The sequence below is a fragment of the Cibotium barometz genome, chromosome 41 (genome assembly GCF_041138505.1).
Source record: "Cibotium barometz isolate CiBa-2024 chromosome 41, ASM4113850v1, whole genome shotgun sequence".
NCBI lineage: Eukaryota > Viridiplantae > Streptophyta > Polypodiopsida > Cyatheales > Cibotiaceae > Cibotium > Cibotium barometz.
Window position 1 is genome coordinate 20,006,748 of NC_141086.1, and position 20,689 is coordinate 20,027,436.

The window sequence follows — 20,689 nt, forward strand, 5'->3', positions numbered from 1 at the left end:
ACGGACTCAAATGAGTCAATGACAAAAAAGTGCTGAAGACTAGAGGCTAGAGAGACAGTCTATGCAATGTGTTTGAGACAGCACCATATAGATAGCATGTTCTTACACTACTCTCTCTAAATTTCTGCCGCCGGGGGGATCCAAAATCGTGATGATTTTTTGTCACATGCACTCTGCACTCAGTACATGGTGACAAGATGGCTCATCATCAGAAGTGCAACAGTTGTACAGTTTTAGAACCCAATAGGATGATAATTGTTGTATGCCGTGACCCCATTGTACATCCTCAGTCCAGGATAAGTCGGGCACGAGCTACGTAGGTCATTCCTCAGCCTTAGTGGGTCAGTCAGTCAGTCAAGTCCCTTAACCCAATTGGAGAGAATCATTCATGCATGTAGAGTCAGTAGAAGCCTTAGGGTTTGCATCAGAAAGCACTCTGCATCCTGCATAATATGCATTCATATGCTTGTGCATCATTTAGAACATCCCAGAAGCCTTAGGGAATTTACTAGGAATTATCTGGTATTTTTTCCATATTTAATAGTATTATTTGCATTATTGGATATTTATAAATATAAACTTTATTAAATGACCAACCTCCAGTTAGTATAAATAGGCTTGCATAGAGCTTATTTTCTCATTCAGTCTTCATTGTGCTAAGAGCTCTCCTCCTCAGCCCTAGGAGCATCCCTTGCCTTCAGCCTTAGACTAATCCAGCCCTTGGAGCTTATAAGGTTGCTTCTCCAGCCCTAGACTAATCCAACCCTTGGAGCTTATAAGCTTGCTTCTCCAGCCCTTGAGAACCCCTTGCTTCAGTCAGCCCTAGGCGCCTGCTATCAGCATTCAATCAGCTTGCATTCAGCATCACTTCAGGCCTTGATTCAGCATATAGATCAGCCCCAGTTCAACGCCAGGTTTCAGCCAGTGTTTTCTGCATCTGTCCAGCATCAGATCACCTGTGTTTTTGTCCAGCAACATGAGATCCTCTGCGTTCTGTCCAGCAGCCTCAGAACACCTGCGTTTTCAGTTCAGGAGCTTCCCTACAGGTCTACGTTTCTGTCCACAGCAGTTTCCAGCCCTGAATCAACAGTTTGTAGCAGTTTCCAGCCCTGAATCTGCAGTTTGCATCAGCATCCAGCCTTCTGTGCATCATCCATACATGCAGCAGTCATCTCGTGAAGGTAACACAGCATTTATAAGTGTTTTCAGCATTCTAACATAGTGTAGAACAGTCCACCTTCTTCTTCTCTCAGCCTCAAGTGTGCAGCCCTTCCTCATGCCCTTGGGAAGAGTGCGTAGGCTCAAGATCAAGTCATCGAGGTGTTTCTACAGCAGTGTACAGATCAGCCACTCTCCGATCCTCTGAGATCTTGCGTTTGGCTTATCTACAGTCCACAGTCATTCTCTCTAAAGAAATAAAGTAAATACTATCTCGTTATCGGATAGGGGGCCCCTCAGTGGGTAATTCGGGACCCAATCTGGTGTACAGTTCTCATCTATCTCTCTCTCATCTCTTTAAAGTTTGAAGTATTGAAATGGATTGCTAAACTCACGAAACTCAGGATACAGAAGACGGTGTGAGCATTTGTGTGGACAGGATCTTCCAATACAAAGACTTCCGCTGCATATCACATTGGTATCAGATTCAGATTGTCCACACACACCGTATCCTAGCGTGGGGGCATCCTTGGATGGTTAGATTGCGTTCCGGCACGACCACCGACTTCAGCATCATGTCTACAGGAGAGAGTACTCATCAGCCGGAAGACGTCTCCCCCGAAGGAGACCTCGTTCTTCCGTCTACAGCAGACACCATAGCTCTTCTTAGAGCTCAGAACCAGCTTCTCATGGAGCGTCTCCAACTCTTGGAGGCAACAGCAACACGTCCTTCTACACCTCCAGCAGCACCCGACTACATCTCCCTCTTCTTTCAGATGGAACAACAAAGGAGAGAGGACGAGGCTCGAAGGAAAAGAGAAAAAGAAGAAAGACGGGGCTATGAGGAAGCCCAACGCAGGATCGACGAAGACCGGCGTCAGGCTGAACTCGTTGCTCGGGAACACCAACGTGAGCTTGATCGAGAACGTATGTTACTCGAACACCAACGGGAAAAGGAGGCCATACACTTGAGGTATCAGCAGCTCTCCTCAGTCTCCCCAGTCATAGGTGTCACCAGTCCGCAGCAGGATCAACCGCCATCATTCGCAGTCAACCAAACTTCAGTAAGTATGATGGTAAGTGTGATCATTCATCAGTTAATCAATTTGTTCATCAGTTTAATGCTCATTTTCCATTAGCTAGGATCACAGACCCACAAGACAAAGTCCACTTAGCGGCTCCCCATCTCACTGGTGAGGCAGTCACTTGGTGGCAGCATTGGTCTAGTATTCATACAAACCAGGCCACAGGTGTCACAGCCTTTGACTGGGACATCTTTGTCCATGACCTGAAGACCAGATTTCTCCCGCCCCAGTACATGACCGGTCTGAAAGACGAGTTCTATGGACTCAGACAGAACGGATCCCCAGTGCTTCAGTTTTCCGCTAAGGTAATTACTTTAGCACAGCAATTAGGGTTATCTGAGCAGGCCAAGATGGAGCAATTCATTCGTGGATTGGACTCCAACATTTGGTTCACAGTTCGTAACTTTGAACCAAGTACATATGACCGGGCTCTGACTCTCGCTCAGAATGAAGAAATGAAGATGAACGGAGGGAAGCCCAAGCAGTCATCTCAGTCCAGTACCAAGCCCTAACAGGGGAAGGGTAATTCGTCTTCTAAAGACACTAAGACAGACAACAGTCCTAGCTCTAGTTCAGGGGGTAAGGAATCCAAGCCTAAGAAGACTCTTGAGGAAAAGGCTCAAGCAGGCATCACTGGAGGCTATCTTCCTCCAGAGGAGCAAAGACAATATCAGTCAGAAAACAGATATTTTTTCTGTCATACCATTGGGCATGGTAAGAAGGATTGTCCAAAAAGACAATTTGAGCAAGCCTCCAAAGAGCCTTCTGCCATAGTTGCCGCAGTATCCCCCGCTCCTCCAGACCTGCCTGCTACCACCAATGCGGTTCAGATCTTACCTTCTATGCATTCCGTGCCATCCGTGGTACTTGATGCTACGCAGGAGGGTGAGGCAACAACCACACAGAAAAGCCTGATCCGAGCTTATGGCTTTGCCAAGGACCGACAGTTCATAATCCTTTTTGACATGGGCAGTTCTGAGGATGCCATCTCTCCCCAGTTGGCTACCAACATGAGCTGTACCTTAGTGCCCTATCATTTGGAGGTAGACGGATTTACACCTGGTCTCCGCACCCACATCTCTCAGAAGGCACAACAGTTTTCTTTTCAAGTTCAAAAGGCCTCATTCCAGCGAGATTTCATTGTCTCTTCTCTTTTGGGATGTGACATGATCTTAGGAATCCAGTGGTTTCGTCAGTATGAACCTATTCCCAATTGGGGGCAGGACACCTTTATCATCTCTAAAGGTTTTCCTGAGCCTGTCATGATTCAGGGGGATAGGAGCATTCTTGGCGTTCTTATGATTTCTCATCTCCAGGCCTGACGAGCTATGTGCAAGGGAGCCGAGGGAGCATTAATTTATGCTCAGACAGCTTCTATCTCATCAATAACCGCTGTCTCATCATCTTCAGTCACTCAGTTAGCAGAACCTCCTAGCAAGTTTCCCTCTTGTCTTTCCAAGACTTTCAAGGGCAAGCTAGAACAGCAGTTAGTTCTCAAACATTTGAAACATGTTCCTTATGGACACATTTTCACAGTCACCACAGACCACCAAGCACTTAAGTGGCTCCCGACGATGCCAAGTGCCCAGTGGAGTGCTCAGCACACTAGACAGTGTTAGCTCTTCCAACAAGTTGGAGGAATGATCAAGTACATCCCTGGTCAACATAACCCAGTAGTAGCAGATGTTCTTAGTAGAAAGACCAGCATCCCGACCAGTCAGGAGTCTACCATTCTCAACATCTCTGGAAAAGACTTAGAAGAGCAGTATGTCGATTCCGCAGAGTTTGGTATTCAACCCAGTTTGGCCCTCAATTTTGAGCCTGGCCATCATTCAGTTCACAGACAGGCATGTGGGCAAACATTGTCCCAAGCTTTCATTCCATAGTTTTGGCCCTTTTCCAATAGTTAAGAAGTTAAGTGATGTCTCCATGAAGTTAAAATTGCCTACCAGTTGGACAATGCATGATGTTTTCCATGTTTCTTAGCTAAAACCATATGTTGGTCCAGAAGTGTTTGATGTTTCAGATGAACAGCATCCAGACGTGGTAGACGAGGCAGAAGTTATTGAGCCTGAGCAGATCCTTCTTCATCGATGGAAGCATGGTTCCGGTCGACGGATTCGTCAGTTCTATACGAAATTCCAAGATCGAGGCATCCACGAAGCCGTATGGCTCGAGGAGGAGTTCTTCCAAGAGTACCCCCAGTTATTGGCGGACTACTTGGAAGAAGCCATGAACCTGCCGCCAAGCTAATCAGGAGGGAATGTCACATGCACTCTGCACTCAGTGCATGGTGACAAGATGACTCATTATCAGAAGTGCAACAGTTGTACAGTTTTAGAACCCAATAGGATGATAATTGTCGTACGCCGTGACCCCATTGTACATCCTCAGTCCAGGATAAGTCAGGCACGAGCTACGTAGGTCATTCCTCAGCCTTAGCGGGTCAGTCAGTCAGTCAAGTCCCTTAACCCACTTGGAGAGAATCATTCATGCATGTAGAGTCAGTAGAAGCCTTAGGGTTTGCATCAGAAAGCACTCTGCATCCTGCATAATATGCATTCATATGCTTGTGCATCATTTAGAACATCCCAGAAGCCTTAGGGAATTTACTAAGAATTATCTGGTATTTTTTCCATATTTAATAGTATTATTTGCATTATTGGACATTTATAAATATAAACTTTATTAAATGACCAACCTCCAGTTAGTAAAAATAGGCTTGCATAGAGCTTATTTTCTCATTCAGTCTTCATTGTGCTAAGAGCTCTCCTCCTCAGCCCTAGGAGCATCCCTTGTCTTCAGTCCTAGACTAATCCAGCCCTTGGAGCTTATAAGCTTGCTTCTCCAGCCCTTGAGAACCCCTTGCTTCAGTCAGCCCTAGGCGCCTGCTATCAGCATCCAATTAGCCTGCATTCAGCATCACTTCAGGCCTTGATTCAGCGTATAGATCAGCCCCAGTTCAACGCCAGGTTTCAGCCAGTGTTTTTAGCATCTGTCCAGCATCAGATCAGCTGCGTTTCTGTCCAGCAACATCAGATCCTCTGCGTTTCTGTCCAGCAGCCTCAGAACACCTGCGTTTTCAGTTCAGGAGCTCCCCTACAGGTCTGCGTTTCTGTCCACAACAGTTTCCAGCCCTGAATCAACAGTTTGCAGCAGTTTCCAGCCCTGAATCTGCAATTTGCATCAGCATCCAGCCTTCTGTGCATCATCCATACATGCAGCAGTCATCTCGTGAAGGTAACACAGCATTCATAAGTGTTTTCAGCATTCTAACATAGTGTAGAACAGTCCACCTTCTTCTTCTCTCAGCCCTCAGGTGTGCAGCCCTTCCTCATGCCCTTGGGAAGAGTGCATAGGCTCGAGATCAAGTCATCGAGGTGTTTCTACAGCAGTATACGGATCAGCCACTCTCCGATCCTCCGAGATCTTGCATTTGGCTTATCTACAGTCCACAGTCATTCTCTCTAAAGAAATAAAGCAAATACTATCTCGTTATCGGGATAGGGGGCCCTTCAGTGGGTAATTCGGGACCCAATCTGGTGTATAGTTCTCATCTATCTCTCTCTCATCTCTTTAAAGTTTGAAGTATTGAAATGGATTGCTAAACTCACGAAACTCAAGATACAGAAGACGGTGTGAGCATTTGTGTGACAGGATCTTCCAATACAAAGACTTCCGCTGCATATCACATTTTTTCAATGGTCGGCAGCAAAACATCCTATTATTTTGTGTGCTGAGCGCACAAATTCATTCAAGAAAAATAGCAACAAGAAGTAACGCCGCACATCTCATACTGTGTGTGGAGTGTGGCGGCAGCAAAACATCCTATTATTTTGTGCGCTGAGCGCACAAATTCATTCAGGCAAAATAGCACAAATTCATGGATGATACCTTTTTGCATCTCTTTGTTGGGGAAAAAGATTGGAGTGGGGAGAGGGCCCTGCGCATGGTCAACCCTAGAGGCTAAAATAGGACACCAAATAGGAAGCCAGCAAGTAGGGGATGATATCTAACACCCCCTCTCAGTACCGGATACTGAGCAAACTCCAAGAAGCCAGAGACGCCGTCCTCAATCAAAGATGAAAGACTGCAGAAACAGGTACCGAGAAAGCTCCACAAGCAATCTCCTCAGCAACTCAACTACAAAAGCACAGAACAAGCTGCCAGGTACACCGCTCCTCTGGAAGAAAACAACCATATGGGCTGCGACGTGCTGCTCCAAATAATGGTTCCAAACCCAAGTGTAAGAACACTCTCCAAAGTCGAATGTCGTGTATCTAGCCTCTTGGAGAAGGTATGAAAAACCTCATAACCAACCAAGATTAGATCCTGTATATAATCAATCTTGGGAGAAGCAAGTTGCTCCTCTCTGGAACCCTCAAAAATAGTCAATCTACTCGCATTGGCATCCTACCGGGACTGGCTATGCAACTGATATTACTAAACCCGTCTAAAATTGGCATTACTAACTCTCTTTTTACGGCATTGCAAGATGTAAAGACTCTGTAGAAAAGATGGGGTCCATTTGCTCAAACTCCATAACATGAGTTGCCCAATGCTGTATATAAGTACACACCACTGAGGTGGGCATTGCAAGATGAAAGGACTCCACATCCCCCTCTGAAAAAAGAAATCGTCGGATTGGTACAAGCCCAACCTAATTCTGATCCAAATCCAAAAAACTCTGGAAGTATCACTGTGCCCCAGGCACGGTTAGCAACCACAGATCCAAAGCATCCCACTAGGTCCAAAAAACCATCCTCCAAAACAACAAGCCTGTAGAATTGGCAGGGGAAGGGGCATCAGAAGCATCATAAAGAGATGCAAAGATAGACTCCTCACAATGAGGAAGGGAAGCAGGAATATAAACTGCCTGCCAACAAAAGGCAAGGAACATGTAGAAACCGGGAAACCGTGTAGGCCAGGAACAAAACACAAAAATAGATGCTCCAAAATTAGCAAAACGCTGACTGAAATCTGAAATTCAGAATCCTCCTCAAGTACCAAACTGCCTCCAAAGCCACAATCCAATCAAGAAACCCCCTCTGCAAGTGATTTGTGTTCACTGGAGAAGAAAATGCAGCCAAACAAGGCTACAAACCTGAAAATTCAGGTCAACCAGTGTCCACACCTCCTATGAGGAAAAAACGCTGAAGAGAAGGTACCTTCGGGTCCAACAAATGAAGCCCAAGTGAAGGTAGAGCTACCAACAAGATCGGTTTAGAAAAACGTAGCAACCATGGCTGCAAATCCGAAAACGCAGAGGTACAAGGGGCTGTAGAATAGTTTGAATATGGAAACATTGAAGCCTCAGATCAAGAACTGCTGCAGAGAACAATCAGGGGGGGAGGGATGGCACAAGATAACTAGAAGGGACAGGCAAAGCCCAAAGAGCTCCAAGATCAGGGCTGGGAAAGCAAGCCCAAACAGGCCAAAAACGCAGCCTGTTTGGGACAGCTATGTTGCTGTCCAATCCTGAAAAAAAACGCCTGAGGACCCCTGGAAGGTGCCACCAAGAAGGGCAGGTATGCTGTCCAGAAAAACCTCCCTGTCAGGCTGCCTAGAAGCTGCAAACTGACGCCCTAAAGAGAGGAAACTGCAGCCCACTGGAGTGGTGATGATCCAGCCCTGAAAATCTGAAACGCAAGCTTCAATTGGAGAAAAAATGCAGATCTGCACATCGGCAGAAAAAAAACGCAGAACTTAAGTGGTAGGGAGCATCCAACGCTGAAAATCACCGGCGCTCTGATACCATGATAGAATGTGCAGCGGAAGAAGGGAAAGTGGAAACACAGGAGAGAGAGAGAAAGAGAGAGAGAGATCGAGAGGAAACACAGGTGAGAACCTGCTCTCAATATCATCACCAAAAGGAATACATGTCCCGAGCAAGAGGGGAGAACCTCATAAGTGAGGGACTACAGCTAGACAAGCTAGGCAAGCAATGAAATATGAGGGAGGCATGCCGGCTATATATACCTCTACATGAAGGCAGCCGACTGGTGATAAATATCTCCACGACTGGGAAAAATACCCAAGACCATAAATGGGGAATAAATATGGGTAAAATACATGTGAGAGGTGACCAGCCCCTCAGACTAACATGGTCAGCCCTAGAGGCTAAAATAGGACACCAAATAGGAAGCCAGCAAGTAGGGGATGATATCTAACAACTCCGAGTCCCGCTCTGTCCTCGAGGTTGCACTCAAAGGGAAAGAGAAGATCATCGCGCCATTCTCTGGCGTAGAGGGTTTGGAGTGGTGAAAAACCTCACATATCCGAATAGGGGCTATTGTCTCCTCAAACATATTTGTCCCTTCTGTCGGAAGACATCAAAAGAAACTATAATCCACAGGCTGCCCCAAGATCCTTGGGGGCCCACCTAGGGACTCTGGCGAGAGAGCCCTCACCGGGGAAGCGGCAATGGTCATCTCAATCGGCTCAGAGAAACGGTGAATCAAGTGGCGAACGGAACTCGCCAACTAACTGCCTTCGCTCTGGATCGGGGGTGCTCTGGGTTGATAGGAGTGCTCTGGAGAGGCGGAGGGAGGGGGGAGGGTGGGATCTGATGCAGCAGACAGGGCTGAAGGAACTATTGTAGGTAGAGATGGGGGCGAGGATGGAGGAGGAGGGGGAGGGGGGGGGCGTAAAGGCCGGAGAGGGGCGTTGTTGGGAGAGATCCATATGAGAGGAAGGCTTTTGGGAGAGGCTCATCGGGGGCTCAGTGTCATCTATCGGCCTCATTGGGCATTGAGAGCCGAGGGAGGAATCTCGACGGGGAATTGGCCGCCAAATCAGAGGGGCCGGATTGGCCCGCTCCGTGATCGGAGGGGGCCCGTTGCCAACGGGTAGGTGCTGAGATAAATGCTAAAAACGGTTCTTTGACAAAACCAAATCCTCTTGTACTTTGCGAGCCCAGCGCGCATAGCAATGGGGCTCAGCCTTGGTGGTCGGTTGACAGCTCGGGCACGGGCCAACCATATGCCACTCTCTGGCAGCTAAGTCGTCCGCGGCCGGGACCTGGTGCTCCGTTGTCTGAGAACCTGCCTCTCTCTCTACCGCTTGGTGAGGATCTAAACGGGAAACCGCCCCCGGGGGGCGCCGCGCTCGCGCAAGGTGGGGGGGGGCTCCTGGACTGATGCTGAGGGCAAGCTATGGCTAGATGTCCCATCTGCTGCAAATGAAACATTGTCCTGGAAGGCTTAAATATTCCACTCGCGTTGAAGGATGGGGTCTCCTCGGAGGCATGGAATAGATATAACATGAGACATTGAATCCGCCGAGGCAACACAGATGTGAAGGGATGAAATCCCAGCTGCCCGGGCGAGGGCCGAGGCAACAGTGGGGGGAGGGGAGATTCCATCACTCTCCCGATGGCACCACCAATCACCGGGAGAAGAGGAAGGTATTCCTTCTTGATGCCTGGGAAGTAGACTGTCACAAGAAAGCTTGAAACTCCAACGAGAGGGTCGGATGCCGGGTCGAAGCTAAGCTGTGCTGCCACTGCGCAAAGCAGGCCTGAGCCGTACGCGATGCAACGGGGCTCATTTGCATGACAAGATTAGATGCCGCTGGCGAGTCGAACTCAACTTGGTAGTAGCCACACCCTAGAGGATGAATGTTTGTGATCTTTGTAGGTCCACCTAGGAGGGTAGCTTGAATAAGATCTCTGAGTTGTTTGTGCGGGGGGCGGCTACTGAGAAGGGGGCGCAAAGAAAGTGGGAAGGGAGGGGAGGAAAGGAAAAAAAGGGGGGTCGGGCGTAGGAAAAGGAAGGAAGGAAGGGGGGGGGGGTGGGGGGGTTTGCAGTCAGGTAGGACAGGGGGGGCGGGTGCTAAGAAGAAAGGAAGGGAGGTGTGATATGCAGCGGAAGTCTTTGTATTGGTTGATCCTGTCACACAATATGCTCACACCGTCTTCTGTATCTTGAGTTTCATGAGTTTAGCAATCCATTTCATTTACTTCAAACTTTAAAGAGTTGAGAGAGAGATATGAACACTGTACACCAGATTGGGTCCCGAATTACCCACTGAAGGGCCCCCTATCCCGATAACGAGATAGTATTTGCTTTATTACTTTAGAGAGAATGACTTTGGACTGTAGATAAGCCAAACGCAAGATCTCGGAGGATCGGAGTATGGCTGATCTGTACACTACTGTAGAAACACCTCGATGACTTGATCTCGAGCCTATGCACTCCTCCCAAGGGCATGAGGAAGGGCTGCACACCTGAGGCTCAAAGAAGAAGAAGGTGGACTGTTCTACACATTGTTAGAATGCTGAAAACACATAATATGAATGCTGTGTTACCTTCACCAGATGACTGCTGAATGTGTTGATGCTGCAGAGAAGGCTGGACACTGATGCAAACAACTGTTTCAGGGCTGGAAACTGCTGTAGACTGTTGCTTCAGGGCTGGAATCTGCTGTGGACAGAAACGCAGGTGTCTGAAGTGCTGATGGACTGAAACGCAGGTGTCTTGGGGCTGCTGGACAGAAGCTGCAGGGTACTGAGGCTGCTGGACAGAAAACGCAGCACTGCTACTGTACGGCTGTGCAAAAACGCAGGTGAATACAGGCTGCAAACTGGCGTTGAATTGAAGATGAACTGTGGACTGAATCAGGGCCTGAACTGAGTGCTGAATTCAGGGCTGAATGCAAGCACCTAGGGCTGAATGAGGCTAGGGTTTCTCAAGGGCTGGAGAAGCAAGCTTATGGGCTCTAGGGTTGGATTAGTCTTGGGCTGAAAGCAAGAGAGAGGAGAGCTCTTAGCACAATGAAGACTGAATGAGCAAAAGAGGCTCTAGGCAAGCCTATTTATACTAACTGGAGGTTGGTCATTAAATAAAATTAATATTTATAAATGCCCAATAATGCAAATAATGATAAATAAATACTAATAAATATGGGAAAAATACCAGATAAATCCCAGTAAATTCCCTAAGGCTTTGGGGATGTTCTAAATGATGCACAGGCATATGTATGCATATTATGCAAGATGCAGAGTGCTTTCTGATGCAAACCCTAAGGCTTCTACTGACTCTACATGCATGAATGATTCTCTCCAAGTGGGTTAAGGGACTTGACTGACTGACTGACCCACTAAGGCTGAGGAATGACCTACGTAGCTCGTGCCTAACTTATCCTGGACTGAGGATGTACAATGGGGTCACGGCGTACGACAATTATCATCCTATTGGGTTCTAAAACTGTACAAATGTTGCACTTCTGATGATGAGCCATCTTGTCACCATGCACTTAGTGCAGAGTGCATGTGACATTCCCTCCTGATTAGCTTGGCGGCAGGTTCATGGCTTCCAAGTAGTCCGTCAATAACTGGGGGTACTCTTGGAAGAACTCCTCGTCGAGCCATACGGCTTCGTGGGTGCCTCGATCTCGGAACTTCGTATAGAACTGACGAATCCGTCGACCGGAACCATGCTTCCATCGATGAAGAAGGATCTGCTCAGACTCGATAACTTCTGCCTCGTCTTCCACGTCTGGCTGCTGTTCATCTGAAACATCAAACACTTCTGACCAACATATGGTTTTAGCCAAGAAACATGAAAAACATCATGCATTGTCCAACTGGCAGGCAACTGTAACTTCATTGAGACATCACTTATCTTCTTAACTATTGGAAAAGGGCCAAAACTACGGAATGAAAGCTTGGGACAACGTTTGCCCACTTGTTTCAATCTCTGCTTCATGATACGCAAATAGACCCAATCCCCTTCCTTGAAGTGGACATCTCGTCTAGATTTATTTGCCTGTCTGCTATATGCTTCCTGAGCTTTGGTCAAGCGGTCTTTGACTGACTCAATGATCTCGGAAAATGCCTCCGTGGTTTTATTAGCCTCTAAAGATGGAGACACCATTCTCGTCAAAAGAGAAGAAAAACGGCGACCAAAGGTTGCTTCATATGGAGTCCGTCCGACACTGGATGAATGCGTGTCGTTCAAGATAGCTTGGACCAACGGAAGATAGTGCTCCCATTTGGACTGCTGGTCATGACAGTATGACTTGAGGACATCAAAGGCCAACTGGTTATAAATTTCTGTCTGGCCATCTGTCTGGGGATGGAATGCATTAGACAACTGCAAGTTAGTTCCAAAGTTTTCAAATAATGCCCTCTAGAAATGCGAGGTAAACTTGGAATCTCTGTCTGATGTTATGGTGCTAGGCAAACCACAAATTGGATACCAATGCTTGAGAAACAGACGGGCTACGTCCTCGGCTGTGGCCGTATGCTTGCATGGGATGAGCATGCAGAACTTACTGAAGCGATCCACAATGGTAAAACACTGAGTGTTACGGGATCCAGTGGATGCTGGTAGAGGCCCGACAAAGTCCATAGATATGTCGATAAAAGGTCCGTCGGGGATAGGCAAAGGTTGAAGTAAACCTGCCTTCTTTGAATGGGGAACCTTGACTTTTTGACAAATCTTACAGGCTTGTACATGTGCATAGACATCACGCCTCATCTTTGGCCAATAAAAGGACCGTTCTAATTTCTCGAGGGTACTGTTGATACCCCTATGTCCTCCAACTAAGGAGTCATGGGCATCATGGAGAAGAGCAGAACGCTTTTCCCGAGTAACACAGAGACGGTTCTTGTAGAACAACCAACCGTTCTGTACTGAATAGTGGCCAGGCTCAGAAGTGAGGGCCAAACTATACTGAGTACCAAACTCAGGGGAGTCGACATATTGGTCTTTCATACTATCCAAGTCCTTTCCCGTGATTTCGAGAATGGTAGCTTCTTGGACTGCCTGGATGCTGGACTTTCGACTGAGAGCATCTGCGACTGGGTTATGCTTACCAGGGATGTATTCAATCATACCTCCAAACTGTTGGAAGATTTGACTCCACCTGGCTTGTCGATCACTCCATTGGGCACTTGGTATAGTCTGAAGCCACTTAAGTGCTTGGTGGTCTGTTTTCACTGTGAAAGCCTGTCCATAAAGAAAAGGCTTCCAATGTTTGAGCGCTGTGATCACACCCAAAAGCTATTTGTCATATACCGAATAATTCTTTTCGGCGACATCCAACTTTCTGCTGTAATAAGCCACGGGTCTATTGTCCTGCTGGAGGACTGCACCTATGGCTACATTGCTGGCATCGGTGATGACCTCGAAAGGTTCGTCCCATGATGCTAACTTTAATACAGGTGCTTCTGAGGCAGCTTTCTGGAGTGCACGGAATGCATCAAGTGCCTTACCTGTAACTGAGACTTTCTGCTTGCGAGTCTTCACCCCTTTGAGCAAGTCAGTAAGAGGTGCTGCAAGGTTGGAAAACTGATGGACATGGGTACTATAGGCCTGACAAAGACCTACGAATGAACGGATTTCTTGGGCGGTCTTAGGAATATCCCAATCTAAGATCTCCTGAACCTTTGAGGGGTCCAGTCTAATCCCATCGGAACCGATGATGTAGCCCAAATACTGAACTTCTTTAACACCAAAGATAGACTTTTTGGCATTTATGTAGAGCTGATTATCTCGCAAAAGTTGCAAGACTTCTCCACATCTTTCTCATGCTGCTCCGCAGTGGCTGAGAAGACTAGTATGTCATCAAGGAATATGAAGACACACTTCCCAATGTGGACTGCGAAAATCCTAGACATCATCTTATTGAACGTTGCGGGTGCATTTGTAAGCCCAAAAGGCATGACTACGAACTCGTAGTGACCACGCTCTGTCCTGAAAGCTGTTTTTGGAATGTCAGCTTCAAAAATGCGGACCTAATGGTAACCACTCTTGAGGTCGATCTTAGTGAAAAACTTAGCACCGTCTAAACGCTCCAAAATGTACTCTATCCTGGGCATAGGAAACTTATTCTTGATAGTGAGTTTGTTTAATGCCCTGTAGTCTACACAAAGGCGTGCAGACTTGTCCTTCTTTTGGACAAATAGGATAGGTGCAGCAAATGGGGAGGAAGAAGGCCGAATGAATCCGGCTCGGAGAAGCTCAGATAACTGCTTTTCCAACTCGCCCTCTAAAGTCTTGGAAAGACGATAGGGAAACCTGCTAGGAGGGTCTGATCCAGGGACCAAATCAATGTGATGGTCCTCAAGGCGAGAGGGTGGGAGACTGGGTGGGAGATCGTCCCTAAGCATAATGTCCTGGTGTCTGGATAGGAGGTCTGCTAACTGAGGGACTGACGATGTAAGGGATGCTACTAATGAGGGAGGGGCTGTTTGAGCACGAACATAAAGGAGTGCTCCTTCTGCTCCCTTGCGGATAGCTCGTCTGGCCTGGAGATGTGAAATCAATGGGATGCCAAGAATGCTTCTATCCCCACGAATCATGACAGGCTCAGGAAAACCTTTACAAATAGTAAAAGTGTCCTGCCCCCAATTGGGAATAGGCTCATACTGACGGAACCACTGAATTCCTAAGATCATGTCACACCCTAACAGAGGGGAGACGATGAAATCTCGTTGAAATGAGGCCTTCTGAACTTCAAAGGCAAACTGCTGTGCCTTCTGGGAAATGTGGGTGCGAAGACCAGGTGTAAACCCGTCCACATCCAGATGATATGGGACTAATGTGCAGTTCAATTTATTAGCCAACTGGGGAGAGATGGCGTCTTCAGAACTACCCATATCGAAAAGGACTACAAACTGTCGGCCCTGGGCAGAGCCATAAGCTCGGATAAGGCTCTTCTGAGCAGCATCGCTCTCGCCCTCCTGCTTAGCATCAAATACCACGGATGGTATAGGATGCATGGAAGGTAAAAGTTGAACTGCATTTGAGGTAGTAGGCGGGGCTGGAGGAGCTGGGGAGGCTGTGGCAACTGTGGCAGAAGGAGCTTTGGCAGCTTGTGCCGCTTGCCATTTGTGGCAATCCTTCTTACCATGCCCTATAATATGACAGAAAAAACATCTATTTTCTGACTGATACTTCTTTTGCTTCTCTAGAGGAAGATAACCTCCAGTAATGCCTGCTTTAGCCTTTTCATCAGGGGTTTTCTTAGGTTCTTTATCCTTCTTACCCCCTGAACTGGAGCTATTACTGCTGTCCTTCTTAGCATCTTTAGAAGATGCGTTACCTTTCCCTGACTGTGCAGCTGATTGCTGCTGCTGGGGTTTGGTACTGGACTGAGATGTCTGCTTGGGCTTGCCCCCGTTGAGCTTCATTTCTTCGTTCTGAGCGAGAGTCAGAGCCCGGTCATATGTACTTGGTTCAAAGTTACGAACTGTGAACCGAATGTTGGAGTCCAATCCACGAATGAATTGCTCCATCTTGGCCTGCTCAAATAATCCTAACTGCTGTGCTAAAGTAATAACCTTACCGGAAAACTGAAGCACTGGGGATCCGTTCTGTCTGAGTCCATAGAACTCGTCTTTCAGACCGGTCAGGTACTGGGGTGGGAGAAATCTGGTCTTCAGGTCATGGACAAAGATGTCCCAGTCAAAGGCTGTGACACCTGTGGCCTGGTCAGTATGAATACTAGACCAATGCTGCCACCAAGTGACTGCCTCACCAGTGAGATGGGGAGCCGCTAAGTGGACTTTGTCTTGTGGGTCTGTGATCCTAGCTAATGGAAAATGAGCATTAAATTGATGAACAAATTGATTAACTGAAGAATGATCACACTTACCATCATACTTGTTGAAATTCGGTTGACTGCGAATGATGGTGGTTGAAGCTGCTGCGGGATGCTGGCTGGTGACACCTATGACTGGGGAGACTGAGGAGAGCTGTTGATACCTCAAGTGTATGGCCTCCTTTTCCCGTTGGTGTTCGAGTAGCATACGTTCTCGATCAAGCTCACATTGGTGTTCCCGAGCGGCGAGTTCAGCCTGACGCCGGTCTTCGTCGATCCTGCGTTGGGCTTCCTCATAGTCCCGTCTTTCTTCTTTTTCTCTTCTCCTTCGGGCCTCGTCCTCTCTCCTTTGTTGTTCCATCTGAAAGAAGAGGGAGATGTAGTCGGGTGCTGCTGGAGGTGTAGAAGGACGTGCTGCTACTGCCTCCAAGAGTTGGAGACGCTCCATGAGTAGCTGGTTCTGAGCTCTTAGAAGAGCTATGGTGTCTGCTGTAGGCGGAAGAGCAAGGTCTCCTTCGGGGGAGACGTCTTCCGGCTGATGAGTACTCTCTCGTGTAGACATGATGCTGAAGTCGGTGGTCGTGCCGGAACGCAATCTAACCATTCGAGGATGCCCCCACGCTAGGATACGGTGTGTGTGGACTATCTGAATCTGATACCAATGTGATATGCAGCGGAAGTCTTTGTATTGGTTGATCCTGTCACACAATATGCTCACACCGTCTTCTGTATCCTGAGTTTCGTGAGTTTAGCAATCCATTTCATTTACTTCAAACTTTAAAGAGTTGAGAGAGAGATATGAACACTGTACACCAGATTGGGTCCCGAATTACCCACTGAAGGGCCCCCATCCCGATAACGAGATAGTATTTTCTTTATTACTTTAGAGAGAATGACTTTGGACTGTAGATAAGCCAAACGCAAGATCTCGGAGGATCGGAGTATGGCTGATCTGTACACTGCTGTAGAAACACCTCGATGACTTGATCTCGAGCCTATGCACTCCTCCCAAGGGCATGAGGAAGGGCTGCACACCTGAGGCTCAAAGAAGAAGAAGGTGGACTGTTCTACACACTGTTAGAATGCTGAAAACACATATGAATGCTGTGTTACCTTCACCAGATGACTGCTGAATGTGTTGATGATGCAGAGAAGGCTGGACACTGATGCAAACAACTGTTTCAGGGCTGGAAACTGCTGTAGACTGTTGCTTCAGGGCTGGAATCTGCTGTGGACAGAAACGCAGGTGTCTGAAGTGCTGATGGACTGAAACGCAGGTGTCTTGGGGCTGCTGGACAGAAGCTGCAGGGTACTGAGGCTGCTGGACAGAAAACGCAGCACTGCTACTGTACGGCTGTGCAAAAACGCAGGTGAATACAGGCTGCAAACTGGCGTTGAATTGAAGATGAACTGTGGACTGAATCAGGGCCTGAACTGAGTGCTGAATTCAGGGCTGAATGCAAGCACCTAGGGCTGAATGAGGCTAGGGTTTCTCAAGGGCTGGAGAAGCAAGCTTATGGGCTCTAGGGTTGGATTAGTCTTGGGCTGAAAGCAAGAGAGAGGAGAGCTCTTAGCACAATGAAGACTGAATGAGCAAAAGAGGCTCTAGGCAAGCCTATTTATACTAACTGGAGGTTGGTCATTAAATAAAATTAATATTTATAAATGCCCAATAATGCAAATAATGATAAATAAATACTAATAAATATGGGAAAAATACCAGATAAATCCCAGTAAATTCCCTAAGGCTTTGGGGATGTTCTAAATGATACACAGGCATATGTATGCATATTATGCAAGATGCAGAGTGCTTTCTGATGCAAACCCTAAGGCTTCTACTGACTCTACATGCATGAATGATTCTCTCCAAGTGGGTTAAGGGACTTGACTGACTGACTGACCCACTAAGGCTGAGGAATGACCTACGTAGCTCGTGCCTGACTTATCCTGGACTGAGGATGTACAATGGGGTCACGGCGTACGACAATTATCATCCTATTGGGTTCTAAAACTGTACAAATGCTGCACTTCTGATGATGAGCCATCTTGTCACCATGCACTTAGTGCAGAGTGCATGTGACAGGAGGGGGGGTCACATGCGGCAAAAAAGAAAAAGAGGGGGGGGGGGACTGGCGCAGGAAAGTAGCGAAGGAAGGGGGGTGTAGTCGGGCAGGACAGGACAGGGGGCAGGCACAGGCGCAAACAGGGGAGAAGAGGGGGGTGCATGCGGCGAAGGGAGGGGTGTAGGCGGCGGAGCTAGGGCAGGGGGGGGGGGGGCATCGATAGTGACGCAGAGCAGGAGGGGGGGGGGGAGCGCAGCTCGCTCGATTCCAATTTAAAGTTGTACATGGGAGCCTTTGTGTGAATGTATGCTCTTATGTGTGTGTGTGCGTGGTGGGTTGTGTGGGAGCATATATTGATACCAAGTTCTACACCCACTATTGGGCAGTGATGACGTTAGTGGGGATGTCGTAGTACCTAGTCCATACTATGCATGATGGAGTCGATGGTTTATTGTCTTGTGGATGACTCCCATGAGGTTATAAACTGCACTTTCTTATAAGGTGAATTTGGGCATGCTTTTGGATTCATCTAGGTAAATGTTCTTTGTACATGGGAGCCGGTTCACACGCCATCATGGGAGAAGGGGTAGTAGCATCCTGCATACAAAGGTTCTTGCTCTGCAGCTCAAGCACAACGATGAAGCAACCTGGCTCTTGTCTTCAAGCTAGTTCAGCATAGTAGTCTGGTCCATCTATCTGGTTCTATTGCAGTCTCGTCAACTTGCTGCAATCTCCTGACATTTTGAGGTAGTGGGAAGCAACCAGTCTTGATTGATGCTCCAATTCTTGTTTTGATCCAGATCTCGTACCTCTACCAGTTTGTTGGATGTAGAATCTCACCATTCTTGTAAATCCAGCTGGAGATCCTTGTCTGTCTAGTCTGCCCTGATTCTTACCTAATGAGGCAGGCAATTGTAAGACCACTGTAGATTAGGTTGATTATATTAGTGAATCTTGCACTACACTTTTCTCTCTATTAACACTCTCACACCACTGGTAGTCTTACAACTAGTATCCAAGCCTACTCGCACCACTACCGTATATTAAATACAATTAATGAATGTAGAGCTGTAATGTTTTAAGTACAAAGATTTGAGCTATCTCTGCTAATCTTAGCCCAAGTTGTAGGTGAAGCTTGTTGCTCAGATGCAAACACTGTCTGCCAGATCATGTTCCCACTCTTGCAATTGCCTTGCTCAGGTGTGCTTGAATATCCTTAAGATGCAGCTATTTGAATATCAATGTAGGGGGCCAAGGGTTCTATTTAGCTTATATTTCTAGAACACCTCTTGTCAAGTTGTTGACATGTGGCAGCATCCAAGTTAGGTTCCACACACTGGAAAGTGTCCCTTGGGTTGCGTAGGGGATGGTGGGTAGTCTCACATCCAACATGAGATTCCCACGTCTTTGGTCTTGATTTTTTTTGCAATAAGTGTGAGACTTGGATGGCACTTCTTATTTGTTAAATTGTGTTTGTGGCATGTTGACAGATTAATTCCAAAAAACTTGGTGCCATACATCACTACATTAAGACACCATGAGCGGTCACGATTCAAAATACTTCTCCACCACAAAGAAGGGAGAAATCCCAGAGCTCAAGGAGGAGCTCAATTCACAATACAAGGTAAGCCATTTGTATGTTGTATGTTTGGCAAAAACTCAGATCACTTTTACTGGCAGTTTTGGGCACTTTTTAATGCACCTCTTTTGATTTCTTCTGACTGTTTTGGAGCTATGGTTGCCTGAAAAAGAAATTACACAATGAGAAACTGCCTCATCTTTTACGTATACGTGGCGTTGTGCGCTTCAAGCGAATATGATACAGGAAGGCACCCTTTAAATGATTTAGCTTTAAGGGCGAGGCTATAGGTTTGTGGCCCTAAAGATGGATTAATAACACTAAACATGCATTAGTAAGTTCTAAGTTGGTGAACTCAGAAGACCAAATTGGATTCCAAAAGACATAAATGTATCTTCTTGGGTTACAACATGGAGTCAAAGGGATATAAAGCGACTTTAAGGGCACCTCACTTAATGAGATAGACAAGTGAGTAGCGGGCTCAGGAATGGCAGTCCACAACATCTCATTTATTAGGCTTGAGCCTAGCATATGCCTGTTCCAAGTCCTGGCTTTTCATGGGTTCTTCCCACCGAAGGGGGGCAAAGTGTTGGTCAAGCCTCAGGCTTGGGGTTGCTACGTGAGGAGCTATGGCTGGGGGGTCAGCTGGGCAGTCCTTTCCTTTAGCTTGCCGGTGTATGATTATTGGAATATAATCTTAAAGTTGGTTGTTATGATCTTCATAATACATTGATGGTAATGGTCAGGTAACCCTAGTCATCTGGGGCATGTTTCATCTTACAGAAATTTACATACCTATATCCTTGCCTATTCCTAGATAGTGCTTCTCATCAGTTATATCCGGAGGCCTTTTGGCTAGTATTATAACAATTTCAGTTACTAGATTTTACTGAAGCCCTTCTCTTCACATATGGAGGATTGGTTTGATCCCTAGCCTGGGACATGTGGTCTTTGGTTTCTCCACTGGTTCCAGTAGGCCGCCCACCTTGTATGTGGAAGCCATTGGTAGATGTCTGTGAAGTTCTCCATTGTGGATGTAGAAGTCATTGGTCAGATTTTTGGGAAGCCAATGGAAGCTTACAGGTTTTGCATGTCTACTCATTGGTTTCAGTTGGTTTGCTAGACCTGCTGGTTGGATAACTGTCCCTGCGACGATCCTGTGGCGACAACAGTGTGCAATGCTTGGCCTTCAAGCTCACGCTCTGGATCAAGGACGATGGTTGCGATGGACATCAAAGATCGTGACTCAACTTGCG

The 20,689-nt window shown here is 47.1% G+C and overlaps 1 protein-coding gene across 5 annotated transcripts in view; it reads left to right on the forward strand.

Annotated features, from left to right (window-relative positions):
* Positions 1–20,689, forward strand: part of LOC147614751 (beta-adaptin-like protein C) — a 34,899-nt gene that overhangs the window by 2,691 nt on the left and 11,519 nt on the right. For 4 of the 5 annotated variants that reach the window (XM_086780080.1, XM_086780085.1, XM_086780081.1 and 1 more), the window contains one exon: positions 19,345–19,478. In XM_086780080.1, the coding sequence (XP_086636206.1) occupies positions 19,392–19,478 (87 nt within the window). In that variant the 5' untranslated portion in view covers positions 19,345–19,391. Of the gene's footprint in view, positions 1–18,497; positions 18,602–19,344; positions 19,479–20,689 lie in introns of those variants that run through there. The other variant, XM_086780082.1, reaches the window with a different exon arrangement.